Source organism: Zeugodacus cucurbitae, chromosome 5, assembly GCF_028554725.1.
Source record: "Zeugodacus cucurbitae isolate PBARC_wt_2022May chromosome 5, idZeuCucr1.2, whole genome shotgun sequence".
Classification (NCBI taxonomy): Eukaryota; Metazoa; Arthropoda; class Insecta; order Diptera; family Tephritidae; genus Zeugodacus; species Zeugodacus cucurbitae.
This window is the reverse complement of record NC_071670.1, coordinates 35551281-35576754: the sequence shown is the minus strand read 5'-3', so window position 1 is coordinate 35576754 and position 25474 is coordinate 35551281. Positions and strand designations below refer to the sequence as shown.

General features: G+C 34.0%; 2 protein-coding genes across 4 annotated transcripts in view; one reads left to right on the top strand and one right to left on the bottom strand.

The window, feature by feature from the left end:
* The window catches only part of LOC105215500 (uncharacterized), a 465848-nt gene that overhangs the window by 248950 nt on the left and 191424 nt on the right, over nucleotides 1-25474 (bottom strand). The window lies entirely within an intron of this gene.
* Nucleotides 1677-4823, top strand: Wdr78_3 (dynein axonemal intermediate chain 4). 2 transcript variants are annotated; one of them, XM_054230748.1, is made up of 6 exons: nucleotides 1677-1858; nucleotides 1919-2014; nucleotides 2080-2307; nucleotides 2651-4056; nucleotides 4134-4346; nucleotides 4423-4823. In XM_054230748.1, the coding sequence occupies exons 2-6, from the start codon at nucleotides 1919-1921 to the stop codon at nucleotides 4631-4633; spliced, it is 2154 nt and encodes a 717-aa protein (XP_054086723.1). In that variant the 5' UTR covers nucleotides 1677-1858; the 3' UTR covers nucleotides 4634-4823. The 2 variants fall into 2 exon arrangements, with proteins under 2 accessions (XP_054086723.1, XP_054086722.1); XM_054230747.1 differs by having other exon boundaries at nucleotides 1678-1858; nucleotides 4417-4823.

The window sequence follows — 25474 nt, the reverse complement described above, 5'->3', positions numbered from 1 at the left end:
ACCCCGCTATACTCCTCACAATGCACTACCCACGCCCTTACAGCGTCGGTCGTTAAGGCAGCAGATAATCGCCAAGACTGCAGCTGCCGTCAAAGCAGTAATGGAGAAAAATGCAACAAAAAGCGCCACATCAGCGTAATTGAAAATAAAATAATAAAAATTGTGGCAGACTTTTGCAGCAAAAGTGCGCAATGTTTTCTTTATGGTGCATTTTCTTGAATTGCCAGCGTCATTGGTGTGTGCACTTGCCACAGTTGCCACCGCTCTAAGTTGCAACAACGCACAAAGTACTATACTGGCTCTTATGTACTTATAAGTACATGCATACGGTTGTGTGAGTACTGCGTTTTTCCTCATATAACCACATGAATGCCGACTTCCGTCGTTAGTTCCGCATTCACGGCAAATACTTACAGTACTTAAAGTGCAGTCTTTTTGTATCTTTGATTCTCGATTTTAGTCCATTACTGATTAGTTGGCGTCTCATCAATCACCATACAGTTGCCAGACTGCCATTTGCTAGAGTGGATTTTAGATTTTCATGAGGGCTTTTTGTGCATTTTCTGTTAGTCATCGTTAAATTTTGTAAAAATATTGATTATATTATCGGCTAAAATCATAAGCAAGATGTGGTAAATATGGGTAACCTATTTGAAAGTAGAACCCTTAATTTTTTTTTTAACAACCTGTACTATACACTAAACTCAGTGACTTGTGTCTTATAAATTCTAGCTCGACGGCAAAGGTTTTGAACGCCATTCCCTGGACAGTCCGGTCTACTTAACCGGTATGGACCAATTGTTATTACTCAACAATAAAAATAAATATTTGTTTAAATTGAGAACAGCTGTGAACGGTTTGGTGACTGTTAGAATATAGGGATATATAATCAAAATGAAAAGTTTCCTCGATACAAGAATGAATTAGGTTAGATGCAGTCGGGAACTAGCTGATATATAAGGAATCAAGAAGAGGTAAGATTAAAATCGAAATTCAGATAAATTGTACTATAATTCTTTAAGGCTTCAAAAACGCGTCAATTCGTTTGAGTATAAGTGCTTAATTCCCAAATAGTTTAGGATAAATTTAGTCCAGTAAATGAAAAAGGGATGCGCTCTGAAAGCATTACTGGACTAAAAGCTGAAGCTCTCGTCAATGAATTAATCAGCGGAACTTTGAATTAAAAAATACTGTGAACCACATAAAGCAGTCACTCTGGATTGAAGATGGTATAACATACACTATGAAACTATCTTATGAATCGACTCAACTCTGTTTATTTGGTCAATCGTACATATAAGAAGCGCACCTCTAGTTCGAACCAAACGAACTAACTAAGTTTTTTGGAAAGATGAAATCGAATCAAACTCCCAATATAGACAAACTAAAACAAACATAAATCAACTCTCACTCAATTTTGTCGACAGATGTTGCTTCCTATACACAAGGGCCATGATGCAATCGGCAGCTATTTGGGTCAGGGTCTGTAATTACTCAAGTGAATTTCGAGACTGGTGTTAATAATTTTAATTTCTAAAATAATCTGAAAGTCTCCACATTTCGTAATATAGAATATAATTTTCTTATTTTCGGTGTCACATGACGCACACTGTAAATGGCGTGAAACACTTGTAAAATTGGAACAAAAATTGATTTTATAAAATGTTTGTGAACTTTCTTCATTCATATTTTATTTTTCCGTGTCGCGTGTATATTTTTTTCAGAGGAATTAATATATTATATATATATATTTTTTTTTTTAATTTTATAAGACATTTATTTCAATAGAAGTGTATATATATTTTCTGGCGCATATAGCAAATATTTGCAAACATTTCAGAACAATAAGAGTGCGAAGGTTCGTCACACACACACACATGTATACGTATATTTTAAAACTCTGAAGAATATTTCACAGATGAGTAAGCTTAGCTCACGAGTCACTCGTATGCCGTACAGGCAACTCTACGATAGCGAGATTGACGATTTGATAAACATACGCAAGGGCCTTAAGGTTAGTACAATTTGTATTAGTAACAGTGAAAAGTAAGTTTCCTCAATGATCGTATTCAAATGTAGTTGCATAATGATGAACTCGTTGACGTGACCCCGAAACTACTGACTCTGGAATATACTAAGGAGCGCAGATATAAAGCATTGAATGAAACGTTGAAGAATGATTTCTGCCCAACAGAGTCTTCGACACGCGAGAGCAATATCAGCCGACATAGTGTGGCGAGCCATTCCAGCGTACAGAGATTTAAGTTGGGCGGTCTTCGTTTATCCTTGGACGATGTAATATATAATGTACGTATTACCGGCATGGCATTTTATAATGTCATGTGGTCCTTATGGTGGTTTGATTTCGAAAAAATACAAAATTAAGCTAGTTTTTTTTTGCGACGATTTCGGCCTATTTCGGGCTCATTTTCGGAGAAATGAAGAATCTTCATTTGAAAGCCCCACCATAAATTCCTGATACAAACAGAGCTCTTTTCATAGTTCTTTTTGCATTCACTTTATCCAGATGAACTTTGCGGCCGCTGGAAGTTTAGATATGGGTTTCTGTCAAACATTCCTATGAAGAAGAGTACTTTACCGAAATAAGCGAATCAACTGTTTTTAATTATATATAATTTTCTCCATTTAGGTCGGCAGTTTGCATAACGTACTCACAACCGGCGAAGAGGAGGAGCTACCCATATATTATGCGCCCAAAAGTGAACATAAATATCCGTTCATAAAAATCATGTTACGGCCTAGTCCCGAAATTTTTTTATATGAATCGACAAGCTACACCGTACCAAAAGGTACAAAACTGGGCGAACTTGTTGAAGAGGATAATAAGATCTATGATTATTTGACAATTGGGCGTGGCAATGTACGAAGGCGTAGTGAGGCGGAGACCCAGACTATAGATGCGGAAATGAAAACACGTTATGTCAACACGTATTTTCGCAAGTTTGAGGAAAAGGGCACATATGTATCCTTCTTTGAGATGTATGATACTTATAAGTCCATTTTAAAATTCGATCACGATCAAACAGTTCACAAAAAGGACAGAAGAGTTAGTAAAACGTACGATGCGGAGTTTAAGGTGGAATTAGCTCAGCTTTCGGAGAACTCACGATTCAAATTCGCTAGCATGATTATGGAGCGCTTATTAGCGGGTAATGTATATCAGAAGAGTCAACAAAATTTTCGTAATTTCCATAAAGCTAGTAAATTGGATGCAGTTGCCGAATACCGTTACCAACCCGAAGTGATATTCACATTGCAAGCGCCTCTATTTGGCGCCCAACATATAACGGGTATGACGCGTAAAGCCGTCTCGGATATTAGTTTTTGCTACGGTAATGGCGACATTGTAGCTGTGGCCTATGGTCTCTTCTCATATTCGGCCTTAATTACTGTATCCACGGGTGATGTATGCATTTGGAGTATTAAAAATCCACTGAATCCTGAACGGTCTTATCGCTACAATATACCAGTGACCTCTGTGGAATTCTCACCATTTTTACCATTTCTACTGGCGATCGGGATGATGGATGGCACCGTCGAGGTACGGAATATAACAAATCCCGACGATCCACCTATTGCGGTTTCTCAACGTAGCTCATCACTTAATGGTGATCCGGTGATTGCTTTGAAGTGGATCAAACAGCCGCAAGACAAGCACGACACGGATCCGATATTGGCTCTATCGTCGAATGGTTCGGTGTGGAAGTATTACGTTATACCCAGTCCATATCTGTTGGGTTTCAAGCAGATGGTGCTCTATCGCGCAGTTGGTCAACCTGAAGGCTTGCAAGTCAAGCAATACGCGAATCCAATTGAACTGTTTGCGAACAGACGTCCGCTGGGTCTAAACATCACATTGCATCCACAGTTGAGAGATATTTACTTTATGCTCACCGATGAGGGCTGCGTGTACGAGTGTTCGACAAATACGACACATACATATTTGGATGTTTGGCAGACTCATGCGGGGTCGGTTAATTATATGGACTTCTCTCCGTGGTCGCCGAAGCTGTTCCTAACTTGTGGCAATGATTGGTGAGTTCTCGTAAATGTTCTTGAATTTAGCCCTTAATATCAGTACTTATTATAACGAGTAACTTACACAAACTTAGGTGCATTCGCATCTGGATGAATGGTATTATGAAGCCCCTAATAACGTTGAAAGACAGAATGAGGCCAATTTATACGGCTCAATGGAGCCGCTCACACTCCACCGTAATTATATCCAACAATCGTAGCACGCTCGATGTTTGGGATATACATCGCAATTTATTGACACCAGTTTCACGCACAAAATTAAGCACTGCCTTCAACACGATGTTCACGTAAGCACATTTTTCCAATTTTTTGATTTACATACAACAAATAAATTTTTTCAATTCATATTCTCACTAGACACAGCCTTTGTGGTAATAATTTGGCGGTCGGTAGTGAACGCGGCGACGTCTACATTTGTACGTTGGTAAAAATGCCTTTTCAGCCATACTTTCAGTACGAGGAGTTGCGGCGTTCCCTGTTCAATGCAATTTCAACGTATCCCGATTTAATAAGCGAGCTGAATAATATCGGATTTTTCGGTTATCCAAATAAGACTTTTCGGCTACAAAAATGAATATCCACTCAATTCTGGCAACACAAAATCCGCTCGCAGTCTTTTAAAGTGATAAAATTAATTGTAAAGTAAATGTAAATTAAGTGAGTATAGGGTGAATGAGGTATGTATGTAGAAAGGAACATTGTTATTATAAACGAAAGGGTGGTAAATTCTTAATAGAAATAATAAATATAATATGATAAAAACATTCAAACTTCAAATTATGTTATATAAATATATATGGACGAAATTTTGGATTAATAGCGTTTTTAGATAGGAGCTAATTGATAAATCAACCGTCCTCTGCTCGATTAAAACGCTTATTAAGATCGATTTACAATATAAAATAAAATCTACATTTATTTTTCAATCAAAACGCAACTCTACGACAAAGACTTACGATTGCCTGCGATTAGCTGAATTTTTTGATAAAAAAAGCTATGGTAGATGTCGCTGCTAAAAATATTATTCAGCTGATGAAACTTTGCCAACTTCTTAATTAATAACTCAATCAGACCTTAAAGCGCGTTTTCTCGAGTTTTCATTTTCACAAGTATTAGAAAACGGTGCCGGCGATAGCAAGAGAATATATGTCCGATCGAAAAAACCAAAGTGATCTAGCTTCAGTATTAACTTATCTTCTATATTTAACTTAAAGTCAATTTTTTTTCTTAAAAATTGAATTTTTTTAAAACTTCGAAAAATTTTGGAATTATTTAACTTTTTCGGTATTTTTATAGTTCATTAAGAAAAGATACTTATAAAAATTAAAAAAAAATTTACAACTTTGAAAAATTTCAATATTTTTTAATAATAAATATTGTTTTTCAAGCCTTAAATATAGTACACTATCGTCTTAAAATTCCGTTTACCGCAATCATTTCCATCTCTTTAAAAAAAAATTGCTAAAAAAACGCTTTTTTCGGCTTCTAAAGCAGACTACTACTGCCTTAATTGATCAATTAATTTAGCTGTCTAAAAACGATATAAGGTTCTAATTTTTAACTCTTGTTAGCATGAGATAATAACTTAACGAGAGTATGGTTTTAAATATAAATTAGGTTAATTTGTTTTCGCTGAGGAATTAGACTGACCGCAATAGATGGCAACCCTAATTTATATAATTTAATTTACTGAATAAACGAAAGCTCTGTTCAGACTTTTCAACATAATACTTAGCCAAATACCCTCCATTTGGTTAATTAAAAATTAATTATTCGTTATATGTTTATTAAGAATGTATCACAAACATTGGATGGATATCAACCCTTTTGTGTTACTTGTGGGGTTAATTTGTAAAAAGTTAGTAATTTTAGTAAACATTTTTTTTTTCAATATATCCTTATTTTTTGAATCTGCTTGTTTTTAAGCCTAACAACAAGTTATAAAATCTTATATCTATTTTAAAACTAGACAAGCTCAACTAAGTGATTGAGCTGTATTGGTGAAACGTTGCTCTTTAGTACGCAGGCATATCCCTTCTTTTTAAGCGTGTTTGATCGCAGGAATGTACTAAAGCATTAGCCAATGGGTTTGGGTGATCACGGAGTTTTGATAAATATTTCAATCTGCTGTCCTCTACTTCTTTCTTTACATTGTATAAAAGCACTTTGTTGTCTAAGCTAAGTTTAGAGTTTTTATTTAAAAGCCAATTTAAATTTGCAGCTCTTATCTTCATGCACGTTATTTTACTAGATATATGTTTTCTCCACGTAAGCCTTCTATCTAGGTGAATACCAAGATAGGTAACTTCATTCGCTTGAGGCACTAGAATATTGTTCATATTTACTGCCGGGCACATTTTAGGTCTTAGGTAATATGTAACATGCTTGCACTTTTGTTCATTTACATTTATACGCCAGTTTGCTAGCCATTCTTCGACAGAACTTAAGTGCTTCGCTAATGTTCTTGATGCTATAATGGGGCATTTGTTACGACTCACTAAAGCTGTGTCATCGGCAAAAGTTGATGTCAAAATATTATTAGCAGTTGGAAGCTCAGATGTATATAAGATGTATAGAGTTGGGCCTAAAACACTGCCCTGTGGTACTCCAGCCCTTATTGAACGTTCATCGGCTATAAAATCTCATACTTTTACAGCAAATTTTCTATTTTTTAAATAGGACTCCAAGGTTTTATGTAAATGGAAAGGTAAACTTTTTTTTAATCTTATAAAAAAGTCCTTCATGCTACACTTTATCAAACGCCTGAGCCACATCTAGAAATATAGCAGAACAGTACTCTCTATGTTCGAATGCCTTCCAAATTTCGTGAGTTATTCTATTTACTTGCTCTACAGTGCCATGCTTTGCACGAAAACCGAATTTGTGCGTTGGTATTACATTATTTTCATGAAGGAAAGGAGACATTTTTGATAGTAACACTTTTTCAAATATTTTAGAAAGACAGGGTAGAAGACTGATTGGTCTATATGAAGACGGCTGTGTCAGGTTTCTTAAAAACATGTCCAAAGCTCGTGCCATTTGATACCCATTTATCAAACAGTGGAGAATTATTTCAAAAATCTCTCCAAAATCCCACCAGTTGGATATTGAAAACTGTGATTTCTGGCGACATCGGTAACATTTCTTTTAATCTAGTTTTTTTTACATATATCTCAAATTCTTCTAAGTGCTACCGATAATGACATGTTTTTAGAGTATTTAAATTTTGCAATTAAAAAATATCGGTTTTCAGATGTGTTTCAAAATATACAAACATATTTAACAAATATTACTTTTGAGACAGATCTTTAGAAATATCAAAACTACCCAAGAAAATAGCTCCGGATATGTAACAAATGCTCACAATGATATTTATATCAATTTTTATATTTAGAAAATTTTATTGAGATTTGTCAAATAATTTAGTATACAATATTGTTACAGAATACCAATTCGTTGAAATACCTAGTATTCGCAGCCCCTTTTGCCTAAAAAAATATGAACTGGAATCTTTTCTCGGAAAGAAGTTCTGTAATGTTTTAGCAAGAAATTAACAGGTGGCAATATTCGATAGTACGCAGAATTATTACTAATTAAAACGTGTGCTTATTTAATGAATGGCAATTAAGCACAAAAGGAAATAATATTTCGTGTAAATCGAAGCTTATTAAATTGCAGCTTTCAACTCTAGTCGCGGTCGTACACATATGTTTACACAATTGTACTTTCATACTGTTTATATTTGGTATTTAAAGAGATAAGAAGAATTAATATTCATAGGTAAATATTTTCTGAAAATATATACATCTTTATATGTAAATAGATATGTACACAAATGGAAATATAAACTGTTTGTGCTGCACTTGTTGGCCGAGTTCAAATATGATCATATGTTTTTAAATACACAAGAATATATCTGATACCACGGTCATACCCAACAGGAAATTTTTCTATGCGTTTTTACAATATATTTTGTTGAGCTCAACTACCCACTTAAGTCGGTTTAGATTAAAAATATTAAATATTAAACGGTCATACAATTCCTTTAAACAATTCATATCAAAGATACATAATTAAACAGAAATTTGTGAAATTTTCAATTAAAAAATCCATCATGGCACATCATCTCCCTTTCCCTACCAAGCTACACTATTTCCAAGGCTATACGCTCACTTAATTTTGCTAAGATATCTCACATACTAACCGATATATGGTGTATACGGGGTTTTGAAAAGTTATAGTCCAATTTGGACAATTTTTCCATAAGTGAAGTTACAGTATTTGTATAAAGTTTCATCTTCATTCTTCATTGGTTCCAATTAACCAATTTAATTCATTATAAAGTGAAGGAACCAGATGGAATTCAAAATTGAGTTATGTGGAAAGTAGTCATTGAAATAGGTTCATATCGCCCATTTTCCATCCATTTCATAAGGTTATCAAGGAAATATTATGTACCGAATTTCATTGAAATTGGTCTAATATTCCCTGAGATATGGTTTTTGCCCTATAAGTGGGCGACGCCACGCCAATTTTCCATTTTGTAAAAAATCTGAGTGCAGCTTTCATCTGCCATTTCTTATGTGAAATTTAGTGTTTCTGACGTTTTTGGTTAGTGAGTTAACCCTTTTATAGTAATTTTCAACCTAACCTTTGTATGGGAGTTAGGCGTGGTTATTATCAGATTTCAACTATTTTCATTGTGATTGATTGGGTACGTAAGGGAAATGACGGCAGAAAGATATTTCAACTCGTCTCGTAATTTTGATATATATAACCCTATATCTAACTCGTTTAGTTTTATGATTTACAAACAACCGTTATGTGAACAAACTATACTACTCTCTTATCAACTTTTGTTGCGAGAGTATAAAAACTGAATAAATAACGGTAATAAACTTTTATGAAAGGAGTTATTAGTTGTATTTGATATATATTTTCTCAATATATAAGTTTGGAACTTTGAGCCTCTTTGTCTATATTAAACTTTTCCTTCAGGACCTTTGTTCAAACCATTTACCACATACGTTTATTTGTTGCATACTGTTAAGTGCACTAGTCTGGAAATGCGCATTAAATTGCATTTAAAGCATTTCACTTTCAATATCGCAATTTTTTCTCAGCTGATGACGATTTGCATTAAACCGTAATGGATTTTCCACTTTTATGAAAATTAAGTTTGCCACAGTCACACATAAATACCATTAAAATGGCTGCTTTTATAGATATTTATATGTTTACTTGCATGCATATTTATTCAGCCTATTGGTCACTCTTAATGAGTTTATTTGAGCATAAAACAACTACGGCCCAATAGCAGAATATAAATAAATGGCAAACAATATACTTAATATGACTATACAACAATACAAATACATATACAAGAGTACAAGTGAGTATGTAACTGCGCTTGAACTAACAGGTTGAATAAAGCAATTAAAAAAAGCAATAAAAATAGGCACCTTTATGGTAATACTAATTGAAATAAATACATAACTACAATATAATAAACTTCGAATTAAATGGAGTAACTTATTACGTTTAATGAAGAAGATACAAAAATATATAACTGATTATTGTTTTTAATACCCTAGAATGTGCCCTTTAGAAGGTGCTGTCCGTGCAAAAAATTTAATTCCGAAAATTCATAAAAATTAAAAAAAAAAAATTACTAAATGAGAATAATTTCGGTTGAAGGCATTTATCGTGTAGGGTTGCCAACTTTTTATAATTATTTCCAAAAAATTAAAAAAAAAGAAACTAATTTTTAAGAACACCAGCTTTGAATTGACAAGCTTAAAGAAAATTATATTTAAGAATATTGGTTTTATAGGATTGCCAACTATTTAAAATTTGTATTTAATAAAATTAATAAATTTCAAAATGTCGGTGTTTAACTAATGTTTTCTGAAAAAACTTGTGTTAGAAAATATTTTTATATAGTAAATAAGATTGACAAAATAAATTTAACAATTTACTATGGTTGGCAAAATAAATAATTTAAAAACGATTTACAGCGATTGTATTTTTGAAAAAGATTGCCAACTGTTTAACACTTTTAATTCAATCAAATTGATATAATACAATCCATACCACAAATTGAAGTAAACTTTTTTTTTACACATCTTTTATCTAATAATTGTTAAACTAAATTGTTTATGTGTGAACAGCAAGCAAGACAAGCCAATTTACTGTTAAATTGTCTTAATTAATTGACCAATTTAAACATTGTATAATTGTTAATTAACTAAATTAGACAACTGCCTGTAATGACCCTCACTCGCCCTCCTGGCTTGATGGTAGTTTTATCCTTTTATTGGAATTATGTCGCATTTGGCTTAACGAGTTAAATTTACCTTTATATTTTAAGCTCCTTAAGAGGCAGTTGAGCGACTTCTTAATTAATCATTACTTATTGCAGCTGTTATTTACAATTTACTTAAGTCGGAAGTTTGATTAATGAAATTTACGTCAGGAAATTGAGTGTCAATTTGTTTGTCAAAATAATTCAGGAAGGCTTCCTTCAAATTATTTTTGGGGATTAAGAAATTAGTAAATTCAGCGCTTTTTAGAGTTTTCATCGTCATTAAAGCTAAATGTGCTGTAAGTCGCAGCGAAGAAATAGTGAAGAGCCAGTTTTAGTTTAAAATAAAATAAAATTCTGTGATTGCAAATAATAAATATCAAATTTTAATTTTTCAAAAAATTATATTTTCTATATCAAGTAACCACAATTGCTAAAAAAATCTCAATGTTTACCCAAGTTAATTGAGCACTGGTATAGGCTAATTTAATTAAATATATTTATCTATATGTGTTTTTAATACATTTTGTTAATTAAAATTTGGTTGTTTTGCGTGAGTTGAGTTTTGTATTAAAATTACAGCTCTCTAGCGGTTACTTTTGTTTTAAAATTTTTAAATTTTCAATTAAATACTAACAATATTCAATATCATTTCAATTCGTTTATTTTTTTAATCTCTAATTAAGCTTGAATAAACATTTCTAAAGCTTTTATTCTACTAAACTACAATTTAAAGTACATAAGATTTTTGCGGTTATAACTTTTGAACCACAAAATCGTTTTAAATATACAATCGGTTAGAAATGAATATATGAAATGCATTGCTAGAAAATTAAAATTAATATATATATATATATATATATATATATATATAAATGGCATATATATATATATATATATATATGCATGCATTTAATAAAAGAAGTCCACTCATGAAAACATTTTAATCAAGCAGTCAGACAGCCGCTGCAAATGCAACAATGGACAGCAGCCAATAGAAATGTGTACACCGCTGCGTATACTTAACATTTTCCAACCATCTATAACCGACTCGGTTAGTTAGACTTATTTATTTTATAGCTATCTAAACCGCATAATGCAACTAAGCTAAAGCATTGTTAGACGAAAGTATAGCAAATACAAAGGCAAATAAATACAATACACAAATGGAGTGTAACGCGACGCACTTACGCAGCTACACGCTCTGAAGCGCACACATACATACATATATTACACATACATAGATATAAAATCTCGTGTATAGAAACCTCCTCACCCACTTATGTGGGGTCTAGCTGGCACCTGCTGCAGCAGTATGGATAAATATTTGCACTAGAAGGTATTCGAAATTGAATAAATAACCGCTATGCGAAGCCTCGAAGGAGCATCTTCATTTCATTTATTCGCATTCTTAGCAAGATAGCTGCTTCTATTTAAGCCAATAGAAAGCCATTCATTTGGTTTGACGATGAATTCGAGAGGAAATCGCTAAAGCAACGAGATTTTCAGTTGTATGAGTGTATAAATAAGGAGCGGAAATTAGAGCGAGATAGTTGTGGCGGGATCTAGATGTACATTAAGGTGAGACTTTTCTAAAAGTAGCTCTGGGAAGCATTTAAAATATTGTTAATGAAACAATCAGAGTGCGTTTTCCAGTCAGAAATTTTTAACAATTTTATTTAAAATAGTCTAAATTAATTATTTTATGCTGACGGATATTTATTAATTATATCTTCTATAGGCTAGAACGATAAAATCCGGATAATAACCGATTTGTAGTCGTGGAGACAATATCCGTATACTCAGATTTGCTGAGAAGGTGGCAGAAACGATATCCACATAATCCAAAAAAAATTTGAGATTCTCCACGTGCACGGATAAAATGCGGATAGTAGTTATATTTTACAAACTTTCATTTAAGAAATTATTCAGTTACCTGAATGAGAAGGCCTGGAGAAGGTTATCTGAATTTTAAAATGTCCAGACATAAATTCTGAATATCCATCGATATGTATAAAATCTGAAAAATATAGATTAGATGGATATCATCTTTAAAATTAAATTGATAAGAGGATAGATATCCGCATATCTGGAAAACACAATCACCGTATGACGAATTATCAATGGACTTGGATAAAATTTGAATATTCGTGTCTGCAATTATCTAGATATAAGAATTTACTGGGAAAGAGGTAATACACCTGACAGACGGCTGCGTTAATTCGGGTTTACTGCTTTAATCGGGGTTAATTCGAGAGCTGCGGCTGCGTTAATTCGGGTTTACTGCTTTAATCGGGGTTAATTCGGGAGTTGTCTCAGTTATCTCCGTTTGCTAACTCCCATTTAATCCTCAAAATTTTAGAGAGTTAGTGGGAGTTCGTGGCATTTCCGTTGGCAACACTGTGAAACATGGCATATTGCCAAACAGTTGTTTGCGGGAGTTTATAACTCGCTTTACTGCCGTCTGTCACGTACATATTTGGAACTGATTAAAAGCGCAGTTAAACCGAATTAACTCTGCCGTCTGTCTAGGTTATTAGAAAGTTATACGTGTATTAGAATATCGGAATATATATGTTGCTAGCACAGATGAAATCCGGAGTGTGGTTATCCGTTTCGCTTGGTCAGCCTACTATTATAATTTTTAGATATCAACAATTATGGAAGGGCTAAGTTCGGGTGCAACCGAACATTTTATACTCTTGCAATTTATTGATATAGGTTTTTTAAGATAACACATAATTTGACCCATATATTCGGCATAAAGTCCAATAGAATATCGAAAATCATCATATATGGTATATGAGGGCTGAGGTAATTCCTGAACAATTTCGCTCATTTTCACCACCAAGGTAAACTATATCCAAGACTATAAGCTCACTTAATTCTGCTAAGATATCTCACATATTAACCGATATATACGGTTAAAGCCCAGCGGAAGTTTGATAATCCGAATATAATGTACATGGGAAGTTATGACTCGATTTGAACCATTTTTGGTTCAGCAAAGTTTTAGCCTCTTCGGTCCTCACGTGCAGTCTACTGGACATTCTTCAAGTATCCGTAGAAATACTTTAAAAATACTTTTTGAGTTTATGACCATTTGTGCAGCCAGCTAGACGTATTATTTGTAGTAAAAACCCAAAATTTGTTCTCTATGCTGGCAATACTGTTAAAAAGAGCGCAATGAGTGTAGTCAGCTGAGCGAAACACAGATTTTGTAAAGTTCTAATGATTATTAGTAAAAACTTTGAAAGCTGTGCAACCAAAAAATTAGAAAGTGTGATTAATTTGATTCTAACAATTACAATAACAAGGTAAGGTTTAGATTTTGTCACTAACTTTGTTCTATTACCCATATTTTTGCCCATATATTTCATGACCAGCCCGCTGCACATTTGTAATATATTAACAAATATATAATATTTTCAGGAAAAACAAGCCTTAAGCAATACGTAAAAGACAAACCAAATCCAGTAGGATTGAAAAACTTTGTTCTAGCATCGCCTGATGGTTTAATACTGGACTTTTTTATATACCAAGGAGCAAACACGTGGCCCGATGGAAAGCCGAATAAGCATTTGGGAATTGGTGGTACTGTTGTACAAAAACTTGCTACAGATCTCAGTGAAGGTAGTGAAGTATTCATTGACCGATATTTCACCTCTATAAACATTCTCGAGCATTTGTTGGATAAAGGAATATTTGCGACTGGTACTATTCAACTCAACAGGATACCTAAGGAACTTTGATCAAAGTTATCAAATGACAAAACTTTATTAAAAAAATGAAGAGGTAGTCACGAAGAGTTCGCTAGGGAAGATGACAAATTGTGTGTTGTCAAGTGGATGGATAGCCGCTCTGTGCTTATAGCTTCCACGTCAACTGGATCGTTACCCCTACAAACCGCTCGACGATGGGATAAAGTAAACAGAAAGTACATTAACGTTGATTGTCCACATGCAATTTCAAGCTGCAACAAATACATGGGAGGAGTAGACTTAGCGGATAGGTACGTCTCTTACTACAGGATTGCAATTCGCACCAAAAGATGGCCTTTGAACGTGTTTTGGCATTTTATCGATGTTGCCGCGTGCAACTCCTGGGTTATGTATAAAAAAGACAAATATGCATGCGGTGTACACAAAAAAAAAAATATCATGGATTTACTCGATTTTAAATTCTATATCGCCGAATGTTTAATTGCTGATGTTATACTGGAGAAGAGCGCAGAATCGTCATCAGAGAGTGAAGATGGACCAACGCAAAAAAGGGCAAAAAGAACCATAAAACCTCTGCCGCCGAAAGATGTGCGTACAACGAAGAATAAACATTTACCTATTTGCGCAGTTTCTGATAAAAATAAGTTTATGCGTTGTCGTAAAGAAGGATGCAATCAAAAAACACGCTTTAAGTGCATTTCCTGCGACATATTTCTATGCATCAACAATGATAGACATTGTTTCATGGAGTTTCACTCTTAATTGCTCATTATTCAAAAATTATCTAGTTCTTTTCCTTATTTTAGAAAAGTATTCATCAAAGATTTACTGTTATTTATGAATTTAAAATTAATATGAAATAAAACATTAATCCTTTATATGCTTTTACAAAAACGAGATTCATTCCACTTGGTTACAAATGTCCAGCCAGCTGCACCTGTCTTATCTTCGAATCCTTTCATCGCATATGTCCTTGAACAAAATATTTGTTTTAATGTTAACGTGGCAAGCTTAAAAAAATATTTATGTCGACTTCGAGTGTACAAATCAGATGGAATTCAAAATTGAGTTCTATTGGAAGTAGGCGTGGTTGTGAATCGCCCATTCTGTGATTAAAACTTGGTTGCGAGGGTATAAAAATCACTAGTTTTCCATATTTCACAACAACTTTATAATACAATAATTTACTAATTTGTATGTAAAACGCAGGGCAACCCTGTATTTCCAAAAACAAAAATCTGGAGAGAGGTAGGTTCAGTTCATAAAATACTGGCAGAACCAGAAATTACATAGTGTGGAAAATCTAAGTTCCTTTGTGTAAACAACTTGAGCTTTGAAATCGGAAATAAGCTTTTAAAGCTTTAATGCTAAGCAAGTTTATTTATTTTTTTTAGAGAACACCATAAATTTAGGCCCTTCAAATATATATGTTTTAACACCTGCCTACTTTTTTCTTTTCTTCACTCATTTATTTCCATCAGAGTCAGTCCTTTAAGCTTTAAACACAACTTTTTCACACCATTTGTTGCCATTAATTTATTTACACCAATACACCAAGGCACACACACACATTAATATATAAAATATCAATACATCTTATAGAATTCAAAGTAATTTTCCAATTGGCATTAGACTGTCGATACTGTCGATATGTCAGCTGACGCACAAAAAGTAGAAACAGTTGTATGTACATATGTATGGTTGTCTGCTGGTATGTTTGAGTAAATTACAGCGTCGATGTTGCGTTGTCAAAGCTGCAATTCATTTACTCATACTTTATCTTTCTTAGATTATTTCGCCTTATACATTCTTTTATCGCATTCTTTTCTAGTTGTTGTTGTTGTTATGGTAGCTGTTGGTCAGTGGCTCATGCTGTATATTGCCACAGACATTGCAGTGGTGGGATTTGCGCCTCCTTTTGGCTACAGAGTAGTGAGTGTACTCCATAAAGTCTGCTTGAAGAACTGTCAGTCGAAGGATGGGGCGTATTTGTGGGTTTATAAGTGTCTTCTCAGATATATATATGTGTGCATTTACTTGCATACTTGGCTAGTGCGGCTGTCTTGCTATCTGATTGTCTGTCCGTCTATTCATCTTCCAATCCATCGACTCACTCAGCTGTTCTGACTGTTGTTGTACTCTGTTCATTTCGCTTGTTTTGTTGGTTAGTTGATTTTGTTGCTTCTTCTGTTTTTTGTTGTTGTTTTTTCTTCTTTTTTGTGCTTCATTTGATTTGCTTGTTTATTTGTCTGCTATCTATTTATCTATCTCCACTGCTGTTCACATTTTATTCAAGCACTTTGTTGTTATTGTTATTAGAAGGAGAGTATGTCTGTGTCTGTGTATTTGTGTGGCTGTCATTCAATGGCAAGCGAGTTACTTGGTGTTTTCTGCTTTCCTGTCCTGTCTTCTCCTGTTACTCCTTTCATTTGCCATTACTTGTGCTTATGTGTGTTGTTGTTGTTGTTTTAGTTGTCAGTTGTCAGTTGTTATTGCTGCATTATTTTTCAAATGGCATATTTATAAGATTTTCTCAGCTTGCTCAGTGCCCAGTTACAACCACTACATCGTCACTATACATGCGTGTGTGTATTACTAATACTACTAACTTCTCCTTATGCGCACATATCTTCGTTGAATCCTTGTTACTCGCTGGTAATCCATATTCGTTACTTTCGTTGCTCTAATTTCAGTGCAAGAAGACGTTGCTCCGTACGCTTGCATGTCCGCCCCTCCGTCCCCAGTCCATTGTAAATTCGAACTATTTCGTTATCCATTCAGTATATTAAATTCATTTCTTCGTCGTTTACTTTACCCCGCTGCTTTGGTTTTTGGCTTGCCGTTAGCTACTACATAGTACATACATGTATGTTTATTAAAGTGTGTGTGCATATTTATTCTTGCTGCAGTTACTTCTGAAGTACTATTATGTACATGTGTTTGTAAGATATATATATAGAAATCATATATGTGTGTGTGTGTGTGTGTGTGTGTGTGTGAGTTGTTTACTTCTTCGCCACTGCAATTTTACAGTTACTTTCCTATTCTGTTTATATCGCGTACATGTTTGCTTTAATGTATAGAAATGTATATACAGGGTGCAGCAAATATATGTTATGGAATGATGGGCAATACCGAAACAGGTCCAAACAGATATAAACGATACACTTATACAAAAATTTATTGATAAGGGCTGCTATCTGGAATGTTTGCACAGACACTGAAACCTTCTACAAACAGTTTAGAAGAAGGAATGGAATCTGTTTGAATTAAGCGATGCTCAGATCGGAATATCAAGGGATCGCAGGGCCCAGAATATCATATATAGAAGTTGCTGTGGGTAAGTAATATAAAAGCAGTACTCTGAAGCCTTCTGGCATTTTAAACTTCCATAGTGCATCTTCATGTGCATTTCTTAACCAAGTCTTACCATGAGATCCCTTCAAAAGGTCATCCATCACTGATATCAGTATTCTAAGGAAATAATGTCACAAAGGGTTACGAGCTTTACTAACATTCATGCGAATTATTATTATATTCCCAGTATTCAATTGATGCATAAATCTCCCGCAATTAACCAAGCTTACTATATGGAAAGTTTGTATGTGCTAATTGACCCATATCTTCGCGAGAATAAAAATAATATTTCTTCAGAAAACTCAGAGACATATTCGAAAGTGGGTGCAAACATTTGACGAATTATCCATTCTGTTCCATTTCGAAGGATCGATTAATTATTATAAAAAAATTCTGCTTTTGAAACATAAAAGTAGAGTAAAGTAAAAAATCTTTTGACTCACCCTGTATCATTGCATACATACATAGAAAATAATATACAATTGCGAATCTGCAACTCTTTGGCATGCAAATATTTGTCTATGTATTCTACTTATTCCGACAATTTATTTGTTTGCTTTGTTTGCAAATTAAATATTTCTACGCAAATTACATTTATATTCTGCACTGCACTGACATATGATCCAACAAAATCCTCCACCGTCAACTTGTCCACTCACACAGCACTTCAGCGACCCACTGCGTGTCCGACAATTTGTCAAGAGTTCTTTGCGATTTGTTGTTTGCCGTGCGCAGCGCGTTGGAAGGGCATACTATTTAACTACGTGACACATTTGCAATTTGCATTTTGACGAGTTCATAAGAAATCGAGGGATTCAGTAAGTGAAAAACGGCAAAGGAGCGTTAAATATGCATCAGTATTTACAAATTAGTAATGATTACCAGAAATTATTTGTGGATAGTGCTGAAAAAACATGTTGAATAACTTAAGATAAATTTTGACTATATTTTGATTTAATTAAATTATTTGGAACTAAAGAAAATGTGTTTGAAAAAATTAGAGAAATTAGTTAAATCGTGGTCTTTTTCTTATACATTATCAATATGATATATGTTTTTAAAAGTAACTTCTTCGGAAAATAGACCTTCATCGTGCATTTTACTACAACATTTAATTAAACTAGATAATAATATTTCACTTATCATCTTATTCTTCTTTTTTTGATTCTTATTGTTCCATTCTTCTTTATTTTTTCTTATTAAATAATACTCAGTAGAGCTAATGGCTATAAGCCAACAAGTTTTTTTTTCATTATGCAATTCTTTGTTATCAAAACCAAGAGGAGGATCGAAGGAGAACAAGAGGAAAATCCATAAAAGTATAAAGAGGTTTAGTTAGATCGGTAAATGCTATTCGTTAATCTTCTGTCAAAGAATCTGAGAACTGGTGAAAATTCGAAAAGAGAATACCAAAAGTTTTAAAGATATATGTATTATTATTTATTTGGTTTTACTTATTTTCGGACAATTGAATATTGGGTGCTTCCAACCCACTGTTTATCTCTTAGTTAGTATAAAGTACATTTAACCCTCTTTCTTAGTTCAAGGTATTAAGCTCATATAGATCAGAAATCTATAAACTCTCGGTCTGGCGAAAGATTTTTAGTGATTAACACGTTGACTGCCAAGGCCATTTTCTGAAAACTGTCCAAAAATGACATTTTGATTTTTTCACATTATATTACTAAAAACTCTTTTTCTAGATCATTGGTATCATCAAAAATCAAAAACGATGTTTTTTTGATGAGAAAAAGGACCTACGAGTTATCTCGTAGTTGGCGTCTGGGAAAGAAAGCTACGAATTATCTCGTAGTAGGTAGGTATTAAACAAATTAAAATAAAAATTTAATAAAAAAAACAGCGTCCGACAAAGCCATGTCGTGTGTGTACCCAAGAAAAAAAACCGCCGAGAAACGCGTTACTTCTGTCCAGCCTGTCCAGAGAAGCCAGCCCTTTGTGTGGAAAAATGTTTTAAAAACTACCACAAACAATAATATATTGCTTTATTTATTGTATTTGAGGTAATTTTTCCATTATATTGAATGAAGCTCACGGAAGCCAAACCCAACATTTTTTTATTTTCCCAGCAGCCATTTATCGATACTAACACTATTATAATACGGTTTTACTCGTAGCTACACAATAAGTGGTAGTTTTAGGTAGTAGTATGATTTCCCTTCCAGGAAGCCAACTACGAGTTATCTCGTAGTTGGCAGTCAACGTGTTAATATACATACAGTTGAACTTCCCTAAGCCGATTCACCATAATACACAAAAAACTTTTAGTTAGAGAGCCTTCGAGTTATGGAAGATAATTTGTATAAAATTTGACTTCTATTGCCAATTGCAGAGTTCGAGTTATGAAGAACTTCGAGTTATAGAAGCTCTAGTTATGGTAGTTCAACTGTATATTCGATCCTTCTTCTAGATCTATGTCCTGAATTATAAATCTTTAGCTACTATATAGATAATAATAAAAAAACAAGTAAGGAAGGGCTAAGTTCGGTTGTGACCGATCATTTTATACTCTCGCAATTTATTTATCTAATTGTATTAATATAATACAAAATTTGACCAACATATTCGTCATATATATGGTATAACGTCCATTGAAAGTTGGAAACCCTAATATTATGTATTTATACAAAGTTCTGTTCCGATATATTTACTGGTGCTTACTTTATATATTGTAAAGTAAACGTTTCAGATCGACTACAAAGTAGACGTGGTTGTGAACTGATTTGACCTATTTTCACAAAATATCATTGGGATGGAAGGAAAATATTACAAACCGAATTTCACTGAAATTGGTCGAGTAGTTTCGGAGAAATGGTTTTTGAGCCATAAGTGGGCGGAGCCACGCTAATTTAAAATTTTGATGATGATATTTAAGTTTTATGGTCTTTTTCTTTACTGAATTAAAGCATGTTAAGTAGTTTTCAACATAACTATTGTATGGGAGGTGGGCGTGGTTATAATCCTATTTTTGTTCCTCCATTTTTGGACTGTATAAGGTAGTACCTAAAAGAAACGACTGTAGAGAGTTTGGTTGATATAGTAGTTTACAAGATATGTACATAAAACCAATTTTGGGGCGTTGCCACGCCCACTTCCCCAAAAAATTACATCCGGATATGCCCCTTCCTATAGCGATCCTTTGTACTAAATTTTACTTTTATAACATTATTTATGACTTAGTTATGGCACTTTATATGTTTTCGGTTTCCTCCATTTTGTGGGCGTGGTAATGGTCCGATTTCGCTCAAATGCAGTGATGGTTGTGACTAATCAATTTGATATTTATTTCTTCTTTATTTTAGATTTATGTTTTGGTTGATGCCCGACCTTTAGGGTGTAAGTTAAATATTTATCAGTTTATTCTGCTATTCTTTGTATAGTAGCATTTTTGGAAGAGAGCAGTGTTTAGAAGCGTGAATATGAAACATGACCTAAGTTGTATTTTAACCACACCTACCGTCCATGTAGAGTAATTTTCCTGATTTCAAGTTCATTCAAATTTGCAATCCAGAACTCGTGTCCTCTGAAAGCAGACGAAAATTTAGAGACGATACAACGTTCTCTAACACTCTTTGAAAGAAGCCTTAATTTCCATTTTTCAAATAAATTTACTCTCAGTAGCAGCTTCATATTAAAATGATTTCGATACATATACAAACAAATATTTATACTTAAACACAAGAGCAAAAACTCAAACAAAAAATTAAGCATTATCATTTCCGTTTTATACAAACGCTTATTCATTTTTGATTTCGCATTTCCTTTCAATGATTTTTATTGCGACATTTGCGAAGACACTGTATGCATGCGAAGAGACAATTTCACTTTATAACGCCTCTGCACAAACCCTACAAGTTGGCCATTGAACATGTTTTCTATACAACAACGAACACAATGAAGCAACAACAAAGTCGACGAACGCCTACCAGCAAGTCATTGCGATTGTTACAGTTGCGCATAGCGCCTCTAAGTAGGCTACACAAATGAATTATGTAAAGCAGCTTGCAAAGTTGCTTGCTTTGGGGCGTAACAAATTCGGTATTGCGAAGCCAAAAATTTCCGACGTCTGCAGGCAATAAATACAAAAATAACAATACAAAACAATAAAATAAAGCGACAACAACAACAACAGTAACAACAATGGCAGCTACAACAATGCACGAGTTTGTCAATTGAATTCGTAATAAATGTGTAATGGCGAGAGAAAAGGGCGTCTGACAATGACGAGTAAATGCCAAAAAAAATGTTTGAGACACACAGCTACAAAAAATTACAACAAACATAACAAGCGTGCAATTCGAAATAAAGCTAACTAAATGACATTTTCAATTGTGCGCTAATGAAATAATGTGAATTGTTTGTTAATTATTTGGCGCGTGTGCCAGTGAGCAGTGTGAGGAAGATATTTTGAGGGAAACTTGCCAAGCAGCTGTGTAACAGTACTTACCGCACTGTCTTTTGCCGGCTTTTGGAAAGTAAACTTTGACTCAAGCGTAGAAAGGGTGAATGAAAACTAATTAGCTGCTGGCTACGATTGGCAGGCGGGTGTGAGAGGGTATCTAAATTGTTTAAAAGTCAGAATTGCAGAGCAGGCTGTAAGCAAAAGCGGTCAAGCTGAAGCGATCTTGCGCCAACCAGCTTATAACGGCAAAATGTCAACTTCCAAGCTCCAATAGTTCGCTTTTTCGAAACTAAATTCTAAATAATTATATGCTGCGGACTCAATTCTGCCGCTCAGAAACTCACCAAGCATTTCAGCACTGCCCCAGTAATTTGCCTCAGCCTCTGCAACTTCCACATTGCGCTTCAATATCGCGCCTTCCGCAGTCAGCGTCGCTTTCTACAGGCCCCCCTTTTAATTATTTGGCGCAATTTTTCTCCTTGTTTTTGCTCTCGCTCAAGTTGTCATTTTGTCAATTTCTCATTGTCATTGCGCGGAAATTGTAAATTCAGTTTCAATTGAGTTTAATTTAAGTTTCATTCCGGTTTTAGTTGCTATCCCGTCTACTGCCTTTGCCGTTGTATGTGTGTGTGTGTTGTCGGCCTAACTGTTTCGGTTGGCATTTAATGCAATCATTTCACTTTACGCACATTTTGCTTAATTTAAATTAAGCTCATTTAAGTTGAATTACGCTATAACCATTAATTTTCATTTGAAATGAAATATTCCTTCGCAATTAGGCGATTTTGTAGTGCGAACATCATTTGTAGTGGATTAGGACCGAACGATTGCAACTCAAGTACGTCTGTATTGATAATGTGTGTGTTGTTACTAGTAGTTGTTGTATTAAATTTTGATTCGCCTTGTTAGATGGTGGCGATTAGTCTGGTGTGCTTGGAATTTTCCATAAATTGGAAACAAATTCCGGTTATTTAAATTTTGAAGCATACTTGTAGGCTTTCAGTGTTGAAAAAGTCAGTAATAACGAGTTGATATCATTTCTACTTATTAAACGTAGTTTAAGTAAATATTACTTTTTTCACTTGTCGGTGACTTGATAAATTTTACATAAAATACAATTACTTTAATTTAAAGCATACTTGTAGGCGCTTCACATTGTAAATATTATTCAGTCTAATAGTAATTAAGATAGGTATGCTCTTAAATACTTCTCCTATGAATTTGTATACTCCCTTCCGAAATTTTAATTAGTTGGAAGATTCTTTTCTTGAATTGCTTGAACTCAAAGCATACCTTTAGGTGCTTCAGTTGAAACTAGCATTAATGAACAGTTTATTATTATAGTCATCTAACTGCAAATTTACTGTTATTTACTTAAATAAAAATAAATTGTGCAAATAAATAAAGAAATCCTACAAAAAATTTCATTTACTTTATTTAAAGCATACATTCTGGCGCTTCCCATAGAAATGTATATTAAAGACCGCTTTGTTTATTCGCTAGACATTAAACGTTTTTTAAAGTGACGGCTACTTACTTTCTTCTTAGCTTTCTTTCACTTATTCCCAACCAAACATTTTGTTAACAGTTTTTCAATATTTTATGATTTTTTTGTTGCAAGCTTTTGGAACTTGCTTACTTAACTGCGCATAAATACCACACGCATCGATGCGCTTCTAATGTATTTATATTTTTTTTTGCTGCTTTCAGCAGTAGTTTTTATGTGCTCTATGTGCCTCTTCTACTTTTTTCCGTCTTCTGCAGACAAATTAATTTATAGCTTTGGCAGCAAAGCGACAATGCCGAAGATTCAAAAAACATAATATGTACTTCAGAAGCAAGAAAAACTATTTAATATAGACAAATTTACACGCTTGAGAGCATTAAAGGGAGTGTATTTGTTTAGTTTGCGCTATATTTGTAAGATAAGATGCACTTTATGCAGACTGGAGTAGCTTTAAGCTCGCTGGGACAGCTTTCAATATTTTTATAGAGATGTTGTTAAAATTTTTCATACTTTTTCCCTCTCGTTTTTGCTCAGCTGTGAAATATTCAAAATTTTCTACTTCCTCTTGGATTTTTGAGATAGTCATTACTTTAGTATTTGTAACTCTTTTGAGCTTTTGGAAAACTTTCATCACATCGCTCTTAAAGTCAGCCCAATTTCTTCCACGCATAGGTTCTACAAACGGTGTTGACTTTTTAAGGAGGATTTAGATCAAAATTTTATATAGAGCTTATTGGGTAGTATTTCCAAAATTAGACATTATGTGAGAAAGCTTAACAAAATGGCGTGAATTTCATCGGGTCACTCATCAAGCGCCATTTAAGTCAAGAAGTTTCGGTGTTTCGCGCATTAATATTTATGCCAATTTCTTTGGTCGCATGCCAATTGCCCCACGAAGTAACAATAAAACTAAAATAAAAGCCGCATAAATCGCTTTAACATTTCCGCTCGACGCCCACACAGATCACGATTATAACCAACAACTGCGGAAGCACTGGGCACTCTCGTTTACACCCGCCAAATCTCCGCTCCATATCTGCCGAAATGCATTTAAACGGATACCTTTCTAATTTGTTGATAGCTTCGATTATCTGTGCAGAATTTATGTGCCAGTGTCATACGTAGCGCCACACCCCCATTAACACTTCGGACACAACACACACACTTCCGCCTAATATGTTCCGACTGCTGCTGTTACTTATCTCACTTATATTTTATTCTCATTTAACGAAATTATGGCCACATTCATATGCTACCGCCGGAGAAAGTCGAAAAGAACAGACACACACACTTACTTCCAACTTACATAACGGTAAATGGGCGAGCGCACTGTAGTCAAACATTTCCGGTGCATTGGTTCGGTAAAGTCAAAATGGCAGTCGCATTAATTTAAACAAAAGCCATCGCGCTCATATCAAAGTGAATTTGTGCTTAGGGATATAGTAGTACTTTGATACATACTATATATGTATTTGTAAATATGTATTTTGTATTTATGTGGTGAAAATGTGCTGTTGCCGTTAGGAACCGGTAAGTAATCATGAATTATTTATTATGTGGACATGAATTACTTTTATGAAGCTTATGGCTAATAGATCAAGTCCGGTAGCAAGCAAAGTAAATTTATTTACATTAGGGTTGGTCACAATTGATTTGATTCGAATTTGATTTAGCCAACTATTTCAATGACAAGGCTTTGAATAATTTTCATGGATTTGAAAAAACTAACTGAAGTAATATAATATATATCTATGTGAGTGATATTATTTATGAGAATTAATGAAACTTAATTAAATGATAAAGAAGTAAGGAAGGGCTAAGTTCGGGTGTAACCGAACATTATATACTCCCGCAATTTACTATATTCCAATTATTTTTGCCACTTAGCTACATTCTATCTAAGATTATTTGCTCTCCAAATTTTGCTGTTATATCTCACATATTAACCGATATATATAGTATAAAGTCCATTGAAAGTTGGAAAACCCTGATATTAGGTATATGAGAACTAGGGAAAGTTATGATCCGATTGCACTCATTTTTGGCACGGAGACATATTATTAGAAGAAACATATTCCCTCTCAATTCTTCAAAATGTCTAAGGG